The sequence below is a fragment of the Alosa sapidissima genome, chromosome 9, assembly GCF_018492685.1.
Source record: "Alosa sapidissima isolate fAloSap1 chromosome 9, fAloSap1.pri, whole genome shotgun sequence".
Taxonomy (NCBI): Eukaryota; Metazoa; Chordata; class Actinopteri; order Clupeiformes; family Clupeidae; genus Alosa; species Alosa sapidissima.
Window position 1 is genome coordinate 34,728,381 of NC_055965.1, and position 16,704 is coordinate 34,745,084.

General features: G+C 41.9%; 2 protein-coding genes and 1 long non-coding RNA gene across 14 annotated transcripts in view; 1 reads left to right on the forward strand and 2 right to left on the reverse strand.

Moving 5' to 3' along the window:
• LOC121718788 (NACHT, LRR and PYD domains-containing protein 3-like) overlaps window positions 1-16,704 on the reverse strand; it is a 1,510,793-nt gene that overhangs the window by 463,769 nt on the left and 1,030,320 nt on the right. The gene's annotated exons all lie outside the window — the stretch shown is intronic.
• Window positions 1-16,704, forward strand: part of LOC121719082 — a 530,903-nt gene that overhangs the window by 74,016 nt on the left and 440,183 nt on the right. The window lies entirely within an intron of this gene.
• On the reverse strand, window positions 1,187-16,040 carry LOC121718963 (butyrophilin subfamily 1 member A1-like). Of its 3 annotated transcripts, none has more exons than XM_042104426.1 (7): window positions 15,702-16,040; window positions 13,862-13,942; window positions 12,518-12,883; window positions 10,682-10,960; window positions 2,376-2,468; window positions 1,377-1,440; window positions 1,187-1,264 (listed from the first exon to the last, which is right to left on the reverse strand). In XM_042104426.1, exons 1-7 carry the CDS (start codon window positions 15,709-15,711, stop codon window positions 1,219-1,221), a joined length of 939 nt encoding a protein of 312 aa, XP_041960360.1. In that variant the 5' UTR covers window positions 15,712-16,040; the 3' UTR covers window positions 1,187-1,218. The 3 variants fall into 3 exon arrangements, with proteins under 3 accessions (XP_041960360.1, XP_041960359.1, XP_041960361.1); XM_042104425.1 differs by having other exon boundaries at window positions 13,862-13,963; XM_042104427.1 differs by lacking the exon at window positions 13,862-13,942.

A 16,704-nucleotide genomic window follows, 5' to 3' on the forward strand; every position in this document is an offset into this window, starting at 1 on the left:
TAATTGTCTTGAGCTGTTGCACTGTTACTATTTAGATAAAAACAACAGTGCACAACACATGCTGTTGAAGAGTAGTTAGCCAGTCTCACACTTAACCTGTTAAATACTTTTATAAAACAACATTGATTAAATCTGTTAAATCCTATTTATCTACATTTCCTGATTTTACTGTTAACATTTTGAAGTTTTACATTTATTTGATCTACTTTTTTTTTCAAATCTGATCTATTTCAGGCATTCCTGACATATTTGGTGATGGAACATTTGTAACATTTGTACAAACTGACTGTGCATGAAAATATTGTGTTGATGACAATCATAGACTGTATAAAAAGAGTCATTGATAACAATGCATTTCTTTGGTGTACACCTTTTCTTATGTTTAGACATTAGAGACATTGGAGACATTTGAGCTTGTTGACCAACGCTTTATTGTAGGTCTGCTTCAATGAACGCATGTGACCTAGAACCTTAGCCCCTAGAACCTTAGCCCATAGAACCTAAACAGAAAACTGGGCTTCGCAGTGTGAATTCAGTTTTTTTTCCTTCTTCTTCAGTGCATTAGTGTTGTACTTGACAGCATTAAACAATTACACAAATAACTAATTTCTCATTAATGAACATAAATGAAGCCACAGCTTCATGCAACAACTTAAATAAATAAAATCAGCTTATAAAATAAATAATCAGCTTATAAAAACAGTCAAAGAACATGGGCATAAAACAACAACAAAACAAAAAATTGAGATCTGTTAGAAAACTCTGAGTTTCTGAGTGTGGATGGGTGTGTGTGATTGTGTGTGTGTGTGTGTATATATTGCTGGCTAACATGTATGGAGTGTGTGTGTGTGCGCATTGTGCGGGCTAACCTGTATGGTGTGTGTGTATACGTAGTGCTGGCTGACCTGTATGGTGTGTGTGTGTGTGTGTGTGTTTATGGGTTGTATGTGTGTGTGTGTGTGTGTATGTGTGTTTATGGGGTGTATGTGTGTGTGTGTGTGTGTTTATGGGTTGTATGTGTGTGTGTGTGTGTGTGTGTGTGTGTGTGTGTATGTGTGTTTATGGGGTGTATGTGTGTGTGTGTGTGTGTGTTTATGAGGTGTATGTGTGTGTGTTTATGGGGTGTATGTATGTGTGTGTGTATGGGTGTGTGTTTATGGGGTGTGTGTATGTATGTGTATGTATGTGTGTGTGTGTGTGTGTGGAGGGACTGTCGGGTTATGACGGTCTGGAGGCCACTGGAGCGGTCATAGGGAACTCATTTCTGGGTGACAAGAAACCAACAGTGTCGTTACTAATGGTGGCTCACTACACTTTACAGGCAATTACTGTGTGTGTGTGTGTGTGTGTGTGTGTGTATGTGCAGTGCTGCTAACCTGTGAGCTCTCCCTCTGAAGTGTCTCATAACACACCGTGCTCCCCTCTCCCTGAGTCCTCCAGCTGCCAGAAGCAAGCACATGCAAACAGTCAACAACAACAACAGCAACAACAACAACACAAGTCAAAATGGACTACACATATTTATATTAATTTTAAAGGGACACTAGGCAAGCTTGATGCTTTTTCTCTACGAAACTCCCCCTCGCTCGGTCTGAAGCTCTTTTCCTTTTCTTTGCATCTTCCGTCAAGGGTTTTCGCTGCTTCTTCGCAGGCTCTGCCATTATACACACGTTTGCAACAATCGCTAGCGTTTCGTTAGCCTGCCTCTGTGGTGTGGATGCAGGATGTAAACTGATCCTGCTTCGGTCGGCGGGTACGATACACTGAACTTGCAAGCGGGATATTCTTCTTACAGGCAGTAGGGGCGGGCGAGAGAGTCTTCATTCACTCTGTAATGAGTCATTTAACCATATACCGACTTACAAAGATGAGTAATTAACACGAAAAAGTTGCCAGGTGTCCCTTTAAGCAAACCAACATTACATGCACATTACATACACAAAGAATGTGTTGTAATGTTTAACAAACTAACATGACACACTATCAGTCAAAAGTTTGGGGTCACTTAGAAATGTCCATTCCACTCTGTTATAGACAGAATACCAGCAGAGACCATTTGCATTAATTTTTTACTCAGGGCAGCAGTTTTCAGACTACATTATGTGCTTACATAATTGCAAAAGGGTTCTCCAATGTTTTCTCAGTTACCCTTTTAAAATGATATCAGATTAGTTAACAGAATGTGCCTTTGCAACATTGGATGAATGGTTGCTGATAATGGGCAATGTAGATATTGCATTACAGATCAGCCATTTCTTTCTACAACAGTCGAGAACTCTTTTGCAATTATATCTACAGTATAATGGAGTGGAATGGAAATTTGTAAGTGTCTCTCTATATATTATAGCAATACTGTATGTGTTGCAAAATCTTACATCTTCTGGATGTGGTGATCACAACTACGAGTGCAGTCACTGCACTGCACACGATCGGAATGATGTACTTCTGATTGAACGCTGGCTCATCATCTGGAGGTAGACGATGGAAAGACACAGTTGCTTCTCTATGGAGAGACACAGTTGCTTCTCTATGGAGAGACACAGTTGCTTCTCTATGGAAAGCATCCTGTGTGCGTGTCAAAGTACAAGCAGCAGTCCATACTCCATAGTAGGCTATTCCAAGTGTCAGTTTATAAACACATCATATAATTTTTATGTCGTTTTGAATAGCCACTGCATACCCGTGTGGGTTGGCGTGTTGTTGCAAAATCGGCGGAATACAAGTATGGAAGCAAAATAATTTCATGAAAGCTAACCGCATCATCCAAAGACGGCTCTACACAGCAGTCTTTATATTGTTGAAGTCACTGTAACATAATAATCATCCAAACACCTTAAGTATAAGTATATCTACTCTTTTGATCCCGTGAGGGAAATTTGGTCCCTGCATTTATCCCAATCAGTGAATTAGTGAAACACACTCAGCACACAGTGAACACACAGTGAGGTGAAGCACACACTAATCCCAGCGCAGTGAGCTGCCTGCAACAACAGCGGCGCTCGGGGAGCAGTGAGGGGTTAGGTGCCTTGCTCAGGGGCACTTCAGCCGTGCCTCCTGGTCGAGGTTCGAACTGGCAACCTTCCGGTAACAAGTCCGAAGCGCTAACCAGTAGAGCTCTACACAGCAGTTATTTACCTATAGCATTCTTCTGCGTCTCTTTGACCTTTACGGTGAGCCCTTACCTGTGGCGTTATTTTGTGTCTCTTTGACCTTTACGGTGAGCCCTTACCTGTGACGTTCTTCTGCGTCTCTTTGACCTTTACGGTGAGCCCTTACCTGTGACCTTTGACCTTTACGGTGAGCCCTTACCTGTAGCGTTCTTCTGCGTCTCTTGGACCTTTACAGTGAGCCCTTGCCTGTGACGTTTTTCTGCGTCTCTTTGACCTTTACGGTGAGCCCTTGTAGCCTTGCCTTGTAGGGGTAGCCGTGGCCTACTGGTTAGCACTTCGGACCTGTAACCGGAGGGTTGCCGGTTCGAATCCCGACCAGTAGGCACGGCTTAAGTGCCCTTGAGCAAGGCACCTACAGTGGGTCCCAGTTAAGTTTGGACGGGTTCCTTCAGGAATCACGCACCCCATTTTCTCAGCAGAAATGGCACAAACTGCAGTTGACACAAAAAACCACAAGGTGTCACTTTGTTGTTCTGCCACTACTATTTTTGGACTTGACTTACTGCTTCCATGATGCAGTTTCCAAGTCAGTAGAACAATCAGAGAAAGCTGAGCCATTACCAAACATATATGATAATACAATTTATATATCTTATACCCTATTTGTCACGGTTACTTATAGATTTGATAGTGTAACGATAAGCGCATGAGACTTTCAGCGGGGGCACGGGAACTTAAATTGATCACGGTAGTTTAAGCTTACACTTGACAAAACATTCGAATATGAAAATGTAGATGCAATTGTTGTAAGATGGTGCAGCTCCTTTAAGAAAGCACCGTGCGCAGGGATGGAGAGAGAGAAAGCGAGAGGGGATATGTGTGTTAGAATAATGCAAAAAATAAATCCGCAGATAAAACCAATTATCCTCATTCATTGCAACCGCAGCATGCCTGCTTGCCGACGTTCAAACGAAAAAGATATCAAAGCACCTTTTGCGTTTGAATGTAGCACGAATTTTTTTTAAACAGCTAGACAAATGATTTAGCTAATTGATTATAGCATGTACACACCAGCAATTGTTGAACATTTACCTGTACAAGTACATTGACAGTAGCCCAGCCTAACAAGCATGTTGCATGTTGTAGGTAGAAATTTCACTTAAATTGCAACCGCAACATGCCTGCTTGCCGACGTTCAAACGACAACGAAAAAGATATCAAAGCAACAAGAGGGTTGAGTCTGAATGACACGGAGTTCAGACTCATATTGCTCCTCATAACCGTCTATAAAAAAAGTGTTTTTTTTCTTTTCTTTTTGAGCACGTCCGAATCCCAGGACATAACGCACTGGACCTTATAATAGGCTCGAGATATAATTCTAAAGGGGGCAGATAGGGGCCTACTGCACATAAAACTTAAAAAGATTGAACGAAGCTTCCCGAAATTTGAAATTGCGATCAGTGACTGGCATCGGGTGAACGAAGCTTTTCGAAGTTGAACAGGCTATTAAAAACTATTTGCGCACCTCAATGTCACAGGAGAGACTGGGCTCTCCCTTCTATGAATTGAAAAAGACGTTATGCCTGCAAACTGGCCTATGATTTCATTGCTGAGTTTGCAGCAAAGCAAGATATGGCAAGTCAGTGTCATTTATTTGTCCATGTTAGCCTACAGACCAGTTTCCATAGTGCACATCTTATCAACAGTTTGAATGTCGTGTGTCTTTCTGCTCATTGACAAATACCGTTCAGCACAATGATTCATGCCCAATTAATTTCCCCTGTTAAAGTGTTCGCCTTTGTTACACTATTTGGTTTCGTGATGTAGCCTATGATAAACACCATATGGCCAAATATGTGACTCAGCTAATGTTATAGGCTATACAATTTCCCCTCTTAAAGACAAGCTGGTGTAGCTTATTAGACTAGGCTACTATTAAAATGCACCGACGGTAGCCTTGGCTATGTGTAAAGTAAGCTATCGCATGATTTCATGCACGTAAGTTCATGCATCTGTCAAGTTCGCACAGGGTCTCGCACGTTTTAAAAGTTAAAATACGCAATAAACCCAGGAAAAGTTGACAGGTTTGTTTCGGTCCCGGTGATTATTTGTGAAAATGTGCAAACGACAGCCTTTTCAAGGCATTTCAAGGAAGGAGTCGTAGCATGCAAGCTCCCAAATTGACTCAGTAGCCTACAGGCATCAATAGCCTAAATTGTTGGGACTGGGGAGGGTCATGCGTTTTTTCTCAATCACTTTTGAGGGTCATAGAAAAATGTCTTGCTGGCGAGGGAGGGTCACGTCTTTTTTGACTAACGCTCCCAAAACTCCTCCGGTAGCCCCTTAAATAAATAGAACACTTCCTAATTGATGTAGGCCTACACCAGCAATTGTTGAACATTTACCTGTACAGGACAGTAGCCCAGCCTAACAAGCAGATGTTGCAAAAGACATCAAAAGACGCAATTAATCAGAAATAAATAATGTAATCTGCATCGCTTTATTGAACAAACTGCAAGCAACAAGAGGGTTGAGTTCGCTGTGAGGCCAAACCCAAGAGCAGAGCCTATCTGTTAAGGCAATCGATAGGCTATAACGAGCTGTGTGCGCCTGGAAAGACAATAGAAGATGCTTTCTGAATAGTACAGCGAAGACGGCTCTGGTCATCCCATACCCTCCCCCCACTTCCTGTAGCCTACCATTATGACTTGTTGCCGTTTTGGGACATTAAGCCCCCTCCCCCACCCCCTTCTTTCACAAGCAGTGGGGGAGCGCGGGGCACAAAGTAACACTTTTTGGTAGACAAAGGAGGGTTCTCCGCGCTTCTGTCGTTTGGCCGCTTCTGTCGGTTGGCCACATAATGGTCCTAACCACTTTAAAACAGTGTGGCTGAAATAAAAAACAAACAGCCTACAACAGTAACATTTTCAAATGCAACTTCTAGGCCTACAGTATTAGTTAACAACTGATCAATATGCATTCATGGACTGACATTGATGAGAATAAACTGCAGTCAATAATGTGCATAACAATGTCCATAACACATATCACCACTAAAATTAACTGTGGCTAAGAAAGGTACTGTGTGTGTGTGTGTGTGTGTGTGTGTGTGTGTGTGTGTGTGTGTGTGTGTGAGTGAGTGAGTTTGTGTGAGAAAGAGAGAGAGAGAGAGAGAGAGAGCGCTATGGTACATACACCCACCCACCCACCCAGCAAACACAAATTCACGCGTGTACAATATTGTCCGTTTCCCGGTTTTAGGTCTGTGCATAACAATAGCATAACAATATCCACATGCAATAATACAACAACAACGTCTACGATGACCTATTCATTTGGACAAATTGATACAGCCCTATAGCTAAAGTTACCTTTAGTTTTGTTCTAGCGTACGGTGACGTCTGGCTTTAAACAGCTGTAATCTAACGTTCTGACAAGCACACCAATTGCCTACCTTGTTCTTGTCCATCTGGAATAGCTCCTCTAGCTTTGCTGCCTCCATCCTTTCTGTTTTCGTTGTTTAAACTTGTGATATCCATAACTAGTGAATTAGCCCAACATTGTGTGCTGATAACCATATATAGATAGCCGAGTAAAAGAAAACAACAAGTAGCCTAGTTGTGCCTGCGTGCGTATGAAAAATGTGTGCGCGTTAATTTTGATAACGTGTTCACTAACTTTACGCGATATAAAATTGTAATTAGCCTGATGGCATGCAGCTAATGGGATACTGTGCATAGTTGGGAAGGTATGGTGAGCCAATTTGGTGTGATACACATTACACACACACAAGGGAAGTTTTCTCTCTTTGTTGAGGGACTGACGTGCGGGCCGTTCAAAATCATTGTGCGGGCCGTACATGGCCATATGTTTGACACCCCTGTTTTAGAGAGAAGGAGAGACGTGCAGCTCAGATGTCTTCTTAATTTTCTTTGTTCTTTAGTAAAAGGTGCAGAAGAGTATTAAACGTTTCGATGTGTCGATGTTTTTGACTAACGAACATCGAAACGTTAGTCAAAGTTTAATAATGTTCTGCACCTTTTACTAAAGAATAAAGAAAATTAAGAAGACATCTGAGCTGCACCGGCGTCTCTCCTTCTCTCTAACAATTTTTGGCTTTGGCTAAATATTTCTAAAATCATTTGAGTTTCACTAGTCACATGTTTTAACAAGCAACACTTGTTACTAATAACAGACGTGTGTCGAAAATCGACTTTATTTTCCATACGGAGAAATAACATATGCAGAGTCTAACCAAGGTCAATCTTGCCAAAAAAGCCCTCAAACCTGAACACATGAGGCAAAAGTGCAAAACATCACAAAACTAACTAAACTAACACGCGCATATTTTTGTATTGCAATCATTGTAGCCTACAGTTGTAACAGCGCGTAACAGTCGTTTTACTCCCCGTATGCGCTCATTATAAAGAACGTTTAACGTGTCCCAAAAACAGCTATCAATTAATCACCAAACGTCTTATAAACAAGTATTGCCAGGAGCAACACCTTGCAAAAAATGATAACAATAGGCCTAGGCCTTTATATGGCTCTGCTCCTGCCTAGATTCGAACTCAGAACTGCCTGAAAGTTGCAGACCTGAAATTAAAGGTGTTTGAGTCGTGACTCACTCGGATCTTTCACCCGTGTCTTTAAATTAACCCATGAGTCGCGCGACTCTAGTATCATTAACTCGGATCAGTTGAGTCCTACTACAATTCAATCTAAAACGATAAACAGCGCCACACACAAACCTCTTGCAACATTAGCTAGCCTCCTAGCCCTAGCTATCATAGCTGCCAAAAATGTAACAATTTCGTAGGCAACCACAACTCCACAAATCAACTCAAGCGACTGAGTGAGCAGGCAGTCCGAGATAACTGGTTAACTTCCCGCAGAGCCGGAAACATTGCAGACTCACAGACCATGGGAGTCTCCTCGAGGTGAAAAGCAATTCCACAACAAAAGCCATTCTTTCACTTCTGAAATAACATTCAATGTTCTGCATGTAGCCTAGACATAATTAGATTTGGTGTATAGATGTAGCATATTAAAATGCAATTAGGTCGTGCAGACAGTCCGAACTGCACGCTCATGGAGATGCTTATCTACCCGGGTCAGTCGAATCAGCCGGGCGGGCCAGTTACGTTGTTATGAGTGCGAGTCAGCCGGCTACGTTGTCATGAGTGGATGAGCAGTGAGTAACTCCTCCTCAAGGTGAAAAACAAATCCACAACAAAAGCCATGCTTTCACTTCTGAAATAACATATGTTCTGCACGCATAGCCTACTATAAAATGCAATTAGGTCGCAAAGACAGTCCGAAACATTGCAAGCTCTGTATGGAGAGTAGGCTAGCCTACCTGGGTCAGTCGGATCAGCCAGGCGGGCCGGTTACGTTGTTGTTATGAGTGCGAGTCAGCCGAATCAGCCGGCTACGTTGTCATGAGTGGATCTTTAGAGGAGCGAGTAACGCCTCGTCAAGGTTAAAAGAAAATCCACAACAAAAGCCATGCTTTCACTTCTGAAATAACATATATTCTGCACGCATAGCCTACTTTAAAATGCAATTAGGTCGCGAAGACAGTCCGAAACATTGCAAGCTCTGTATGGAGTTGCTTGAGTAGGCTAGCCTACCTGGGTCATTTGGATCAGCCACGGGCGGACCGGTTACATTATGTTGTAGTGCGAGTCAGTCGAATCAGCCGGCTACATTGTCATGAGTGGATCTGTAGACGAGCGAGTAGCCTAGTTTCTACTTGTGTCAAGGTGATAATAATAATAGGCCTAATGAGAATAGTAGTAGTAGTAATAATAATAATAATAATAATAATAATAATATTAATAATAATAATAACAATAATAATAATTTATTCACTGCAGGCCATTTCTACGTTCCTGTTTCTATGTCTACATTGAAAGTCAATTGCTTATAGGCTAGGTTAAGACAATAAATAGTCTGGCTCAAACTGCTTTCTTTCCCGTGAGTGGGTGGAGGTTTTGATGCTATTATATAAGGCTATTTTATATTATATTATATTATATTATATTATATTATATTATATTATATTATATTAGGCTACCTAACAGTATAGCTATGATTAATAGTAATATTAGTTGCCTAGTATTAGCAGCCTATAATACTTATTAGAATAGATTCCTAGTAGCCTACTATTAGTATATAGTAGTGGTAATAAACATTGTAGCAGAGTAGCATTAGACCTAGGCAAACTTTTCTATTGTTAACAAAACAACAACAAATAATTAATTAGTATAATATAGGCTACCCTCTCTGTCAATAAGATCAAAGTTTCTGAACATGAGCACCAAAAAGATGAACAATGTGTGGATGCACTTTGACCAGGAGAGCAAAACTCTAAAGGCTAAATGCAAGTACTGCAAAAACCTGGTTTCAAATCATGGATGATCCACATCCAACATGAGAAGGCACCCCACTGCACTGCTTGAACGTAGGACTGAATTTCTTTGCGATTTAGCAATACTGACTCAAGTGACTCAAGTGACTCGTTCAACCCGGATCAGTTTAGTGAGTGACTCAGAATAACCCGGATCCTTAAAAGGAATCGAGTTTGAAAGGCCTACTTGAAATACGTGCATTAACCCACTCAACCGTCAGACAACGCTATCTGCTTTGAGTAGGCCTATTGGGTAGGACTAGCCTACACTGGTTGCTGTGGCACAGTCTTGAGTGACCGAATTCGTTTTTTTTTGTCATATGAATGCTGTCATTTTGTTAACATTACTGTTAAGGAGATGCTGTAGGCAAAGACTATATTTCAACCTCGTTAGTGTAGTAAAAACAATCAGAACTATTCACAAGGTTTCTGGGCAGCATATTTATGTTCTTTTAGCAAGCGAACTTCTCATGACTACCGACAAAGTAGCCTACTGCCAGCTGACGAAGTTCTCATTTTAAAACATAGCCTATTGAGAGACAGGCACTGTACAATCAAGAAATCTTGCCACTGAATCCAAAACTATGTTTAACATTATGTACAAAGCTTAGGCTACAGTGGACTAGCATGTTGCAGGGGCTGCTAAAAACACAGAGAAACGCACTGAAAACTCGGCCAATCACAGCCCTGGCTGTCGAATGCGCAGTCTGGTTCGACCGTGGAACGCCACAGCGGACTATGCTGCCCCCAAGCGGCTGCAGTTGTACTTACATTTCACCCAGCTGCGTGAATCACCTTGATCGTGAATGAAGTGTCAATTTTTAACTGGGACCCACTGTAACCCCTCACTGCTCCCTGAGCGCCGCTGTTGTTGCAGGCAGCTCACTGCGCCGGGATTAGTGTGTGCTTCACCTCACTGTGTGTTCACTGTGTGCGTTTCACTAATTCGGGATCAAAAGAGTATATATACTATACTATAATACTTACCTGTGGCGTTCTTCTGTGTCTCTTTGACCTTTACGGTGAGCCCTTACCTGTGGCGTTCTTCTGTGTCTCTTTGACCTTTACGGTGAGCCCTTACCTGTGGCGTTATTTTGTCTCTTTGACCTTTACGGTGAGACCTTACCTGTGACCTTTGACCTTTACGGTGAGCCCTTACCTGTGACATTCTTCTGCGTCTCTTTGACCAGTCCCATATGGCTGACTTTACAGTGGTAGCTGCTGCTGTCATTCCACTTCTTATCCACCAGGAGGCGTCGTTCCACCCTAAAGCCCTCCGGCTCCAGCCACGTCTCTGTGGGCTCTGCGGGCAGGCTCCGCCCCTTAGCGTCCAGCCAATCAACAGCAGGCGCTGGACTCCACCCACTGGAGACACAGCGTAGGCTCAACTGTGTTTTTCCGCGTCTGTCTGTGAAAATCGCTGGCGTCGTACCTATAGCTGGAGAAGGCAGAGGAGGGCATGACCCATAGATATTAGAAAGCTAGATACCGCTTTGGGGTCCAAAACGTACGTCAATAGCGCCGCCATCTTGGTGGGGGCAACAATCGAGCGGTAAATCACTGGAGGCTAATGGAGAAACGGGAGTCTCTGATTGGAAATCAGACAGGTGTCTGATTGCCAGCAAGCGTTGCCAAGAGACAGTAATGTGTTTGCCCCTACCAATATGGCGCTGTGTTGACGTATGCCACCTAATAGAACTCGACGGACAATGCGATACAAAGCAATATTTAGCTTTCTAATATCTATGGACATGACATTAGAGCAAGGGTCTCCTCATGGTAAGTCAGTCTAACATCAATAGGCGCATGAAGCCATTACTGTTCAAGGAAAATGTTCATTAATCTGATAACACAGCACTTGGTAAACTGGTTAACATTCCTATCAAATCAAATGCACTGTCTACAAACAAAGAAGGAGTAAAGAAATTGAAAGGAGCTTTAAAACGTGAAGCTTATTCAACTGTTTTGGTTGGAGACCAGCTATATGAATACGTGCTACCACTGACAGCCAATAAAACATTAGCAGCTCTCGGCCGTGTTCATTTTGTCAAAGTAACTCTCGGGAGGAAAAAAAAGTTGGAGAGCAACCCAATGTAGTTCTTTTACCACACAATAAAGGCTGGAGAGCAACCCAATGTAGTTCCTTTACCACACAATAAAGGCTGGAGAGCAACCCAATGTAGTTCCTTTACCACACAATAAAGGCTGGAGAGCAACCCAATGTAGTTCTTTTACCAATACAGTACAATAAAGGCTTCAAACTCACACCACAATGACTTACAATATAGAGAACGGAGTCTCTGATCTGATGTGTTTGGCATGGTATGGAACTGTGCCAGATCTGATGTGTTTTGGCACGGTATGGAACAGTGCCAGATCTGATGTGTTTTGGCACGGTATCAGATCTGATGTGTTTGGAATGGTATGGAACAATGCCAGGGCTGTGTGAGGTTTTTTTGTTGTTTAGTTTTTTTGTTTTTCCCCCAGAAAAGACAACTAGATGGCTGTGTGGTACAATTTTTGGATTTAGAATTAAGTACTGAGCCTTTAAGAGTGCTTTTGTCACACACTAAAATAATCAAGCAGTACACCTTTAAGATTTACATTATGATCAAACCGAACTCACATCTTAAACCAAGTACCACATAGTTTTAGTTAGATAAGATTCAAGATCGGGATGATCAAGCACTATACCTTTGAGACTGAGATAATCAAGCACTGTACCTTTAACACCACGGGTATTATGCGTATTTTGCCGACAGTGCATGTGCACTGTGGCCAGAGCGAAGTCAGACGCACAAAGTGGGAAGAGTCAAGCCGAAGTTAATTAATAAAAGATAGATAGATATATCATAATTTAACACTGGTTGCATGTGATTGGTTTATTGAATTTCCCCTTCACCGGAGAGGCCTTGACGTAGCATCCCGCTATATCGGTGCCAAACTCAGGCCCTACATCTAACTTAGATAATCAAGCACTGCTACAGCATCTCACCCTCGACTTGGACCTCCACGTCAACGTTGTCATGGTTCCCGTCTCCGGCGTCAGCGGTGCACTGGTACCGTCCGGCGTCCGTCAGCCTGACGGCGCTGAGCCTCAGCGACACGTTCCCCGCGGCGACCTCGTCCCGGAGCAGGGCCGTGCGTCCACGGTACGCCGGATCCTGGTCCTCGTTCTGATCCTTGCCGTCGCCGTGCGAGTGGATGTGCGTCTGGGTGGAGCCTTTGAGTCGGTACCACACCACGGACAGCTGCTCCGCGTCGTCGACGGCATCGCGGGCCGAGAGGGAGCAGGGCAGGACCAGGTCTTGTCCTGCTACGGCCACCAGGGGGCCGCCAGGGCCGACTAGCTTGAAATTACCTGAAACACCATGACACACAACACACACATTCAGATCAGAAATCATTATCCCAGTATCTTATTTTCTGGCACACAATACTAGTAGAAAACTCCATTGACTTGAATGGGATTTCCCAACGTTCTACCGGTCACTTATAGTCATGTAATTACCGCTGAAAACATATAATGACTGCTGTCAATGGCAACTAGTTTTGTGCTTCTGATTTACATCTTTCATATCACTCCGCAGGTAGTTTGGTTACTTCTTGCAATGGAGCTTCATTCAAAAACACAGAGTGTGAAAGCAGACGGTTGATCAGCTATGTTCTACAGAAATGTTTGAGTTTCAAGTTCAGCATGTGTAGCAAACTATTTGTTTCTCAGCAAAAGCCACAACAAAATGGTAACAAAGAAATGTAGAGACATATTGTGAAGTTTCTTTTTCTTGTGTTGGCAAGTAGCCAGATAATAAGTGGCATAATGTATAGAACGCTGTATAGAGTATATATACAGTCCCTTCAGGGTGAAGCAGGACCTCTCTGCTGCGCATCGGGGTACGGTTCACCCTGTCGGGACTTATTTTCCCAATAATGACCGCATTCTATATTTTATCCCTTAAGGCCCATTCACACCAAGAACAATAACGATAACTATAAATAAACATTGTTCTTGTTATTATGAATGACGAAGTTCACACATAAACTGTAACGATAACGACATGAAGAACGATATTGTTGGGTATCACTTTCAGAGTGATTTTTAGAATGATAAAAAGCTAATAGCCAATCAGAACCCATCAAATTTTAACCGTCACATTCCTTAACACAAGGAGAGACTTTGTTTATCGTTGTTCAGTGTGAACGCTTTTATCGTTATGGTTATTGTTATCTTCATCGTTATTGTTATTGGTGTAAATGGGCCTTTACTCTCTCTCTCTGGCTCTCTCACACATACACTGATGGCCCAAACATCTTGCCATTAAGAGTGAATGCAGCCTACCTGTGGGTGCACATGCCACCCCCCCGCAGAGAAACAGGATCCAGAGATAGGTCAGCGGCGAAAAACAGAAATGGCTCAACCCTGAAGAGGACACAATCAACCCTGAGGAGGACACAATCAACCCTGCAGTGACCATTCATAGAACAGAAATGGCTTGTGGGGAAATTTCCAGTAATTAGACATCACTTTACCTGTTTAATGTCTACTCAGGTTGACATTAAACAGACATTACAAGGATGGTCTGAGTTGTTTGGGGTTTCTCATATACATGACCAGGTCAACCGCCCTTAGGAAGTCTGGAGTAACAGCTTTTCCTTATCATGATGACAGTGTTTTCTTCTCTATCATGACAGCTCTTTTTCTTTCATTGTACTGTACGTAATCCATTAAGAATTTTTAGTTTTAGTCCTACAAATAACGGTAAGACTTTATCTACGACAGACTTGTTGCTCTCCTGCTCGCCTAGGATGCTTTTGTGTTTGTAACCCATCTCCGGCGTTGCAAATAAAACGGGGTGCCTGTGCATTACTTTTTGCCTGTCCGTCGATATATATATATATATATATGTCCTATATTTCTATTTTGATACATACATGTTCTATATTTCAGTCTTGCACTTTAATTTAATGTTTATTGTCTATGGCTATGTCTATAGTATGTCTATGTCTGTATTTAAAGCATGTCTATGTCTGCATGGGAAAGTAAGAAACGAAATTTCAATTCTTTGTATGACCAGTGCATGTAAAGAAATTGACAATAAAAGCCGACTTGACTTGACTTGACTTGACAATGATTTCTTTGGTTGTACTAAATTGTGCTTAAATCTAAAATCCACCGCAAATAGAATTCAATTCTGTGGGAAACACTGACTCCTGACGAGGACACATTAGTCAATGTCGAGTGCATGATGTCAACTGGGCACCTGCAGAAGGCAGCATGAGGTAAACAACGGAGGAAACAAATAATAAAGTGATACTGCAATTAAAACAGACTTGTCCGGTTCAAAGCTTGTTTGAATACTGTTTACATGATCACCATAACAAGATAATGAAGAAAAGAAATATATCTTTTATCTAACCCTAACCCTAACCCTAACCCTTGTCCGGTTCAAAGCTTGTTTGAATACTGTTTACATGATCACCATAACAACATAATGAAGAAAAGACAGCAGAGCACACATGCACATGTTCTATGGCTAAGTTTTAAAATAAAAATAAAAACAAATGCAAAATAAAATACTATAGGGGTGTCATTTACTTATCTCTAATCAATTCCACCCCCCACCGCACAGCGTTTCTTGGAACTAGGCTAACTTGTTCTCATTCAGGTGAAGCGAAGGCGATTGTACGCAGTGGCTAATAAGCTTGCAACATTTTAAGTAGGCCTAACGTTTGGCATATAACTTTTTCCAATACATTTTTAAGAGATGGGAGCTTGGAAGTAGGTCTAAAAGTAGTATCCACATTCTTATTCAGAGGTTGCACACGCACTGCTGCATTAATCAGAGGTTGTACTGCATGCCAAATAGCTGCAGGTAGGCTATGGTGGGCTACTCGGAGCATATCGGCTAGCTACCTGAAGCAAGACTGCTGTTTGGATATACGGTCCAGTAGTTTCCACAATGTTTTAATAATGATGAAAGTCACAGGGGGTTAGGTATATCCGTTTTGGGTTGCGATTATGTTTATTTACCAGTATAAACAGCCAAGGAGTGTTACGTCAGTGGGCTAGAATGCTAACGTTATTAGCCGATAACTGATCTAGTTGCCCTTTAGCAGTGAGAAATCTGTAAATAACCTTAGCTGGTCGGAGAACATGTAGTTCCAGTTGGTAACATTACCTGTCATCATCAGAGCCCTAGATGATAATTGACGTCACGCTGTTCAGGTAGAAGAATGTAATGATTACCCCGAGCACCTTACAAACTCCCATGCAGATTTTAACGCTCGTTCTTCATTTCGAATCGTTGTAACCTCGCGCTCTAGACTGTTTGGTAAGGTAACATTGTCTTCCTTCGGTAAAAATGAAACTTGCCTTCCATTTCGCTCTTTTAAAACTAACTAGTATTCATCAGTGAGACAGGCATGCAAACTGGTCAAGGCTGAACAAGATGAGAAGGGTGCGCGTGAAGAGGGAAATAGCCGTTTCACCTTTGGTTTCATAGCGAAACCAGCGCGAGTGACATGCGTCGTGCATAGCGTCCAGAGTATAATGGCCCAAACCAAGAGGTTTAAGAAAACAAACTATAAAATTACTCACTTAAAAAAACTCTGTTGTGGCCAAAAATCATATCAATAAAAATAATGCCTTTATTTATTTTTGGATTTTATTTGGCCAGTGTGAAGGGCCCGCTTGCGCTGTTTGGCAGCAGCTGCAGCCTGTCCTCCAGCAAGCTATACGAGTTTTCATGAACATAGACATAGTGGACATAGTAGACTACGTTAAAATATTTGTTGGACCAAACGAGGTAAATAAACTTGCTTGAGACACTTATTTCAGACTAACATTATTGTAATAGAGTAGGCTTAAATTTGTAAAATTACTTACACATTGTGGCATTGTGCTAATTAGGTTGTTTAACCATTACCAACCAATAAAGTTGTGTGAACAGTGTATTGCATGGTAAACTAGGCACAGACTAATTCAGATCAGGCCACTAAGCGTTTCTTAAAGAGGCTTTAAGATATAAGATATTATCATGTCTATCAACACTGCTTTTTGTCTCAGAACGCTGTTGTGAAGTTACATCAGGTATTTAAATTAATAGTAAAAATCCACTGTAAAATATCACATATATTAGTACTTTGAGGCCCAGGCTATTTTCAGTGTATTTTCTACTATTG

Coding starts and splice junctions, on each gene's coding strand:
- LOC121718963 (XM_042104425.1), bottom strand. Junction 10,961..12,517: donor CGTGGAGGTCCAAGTCGAGG/GTGAGATGCTGT, acceptor TGCCTTCTCCAG/CTATAGGTACGACGCCAGCG. Junction 1,441..2,375: donor GATCACCACATCCAGAAGAT/GTAAGATTTTGC, acceptor TGCTTCTGGCAG/CTGGAGGACTCAGGGAGAGG.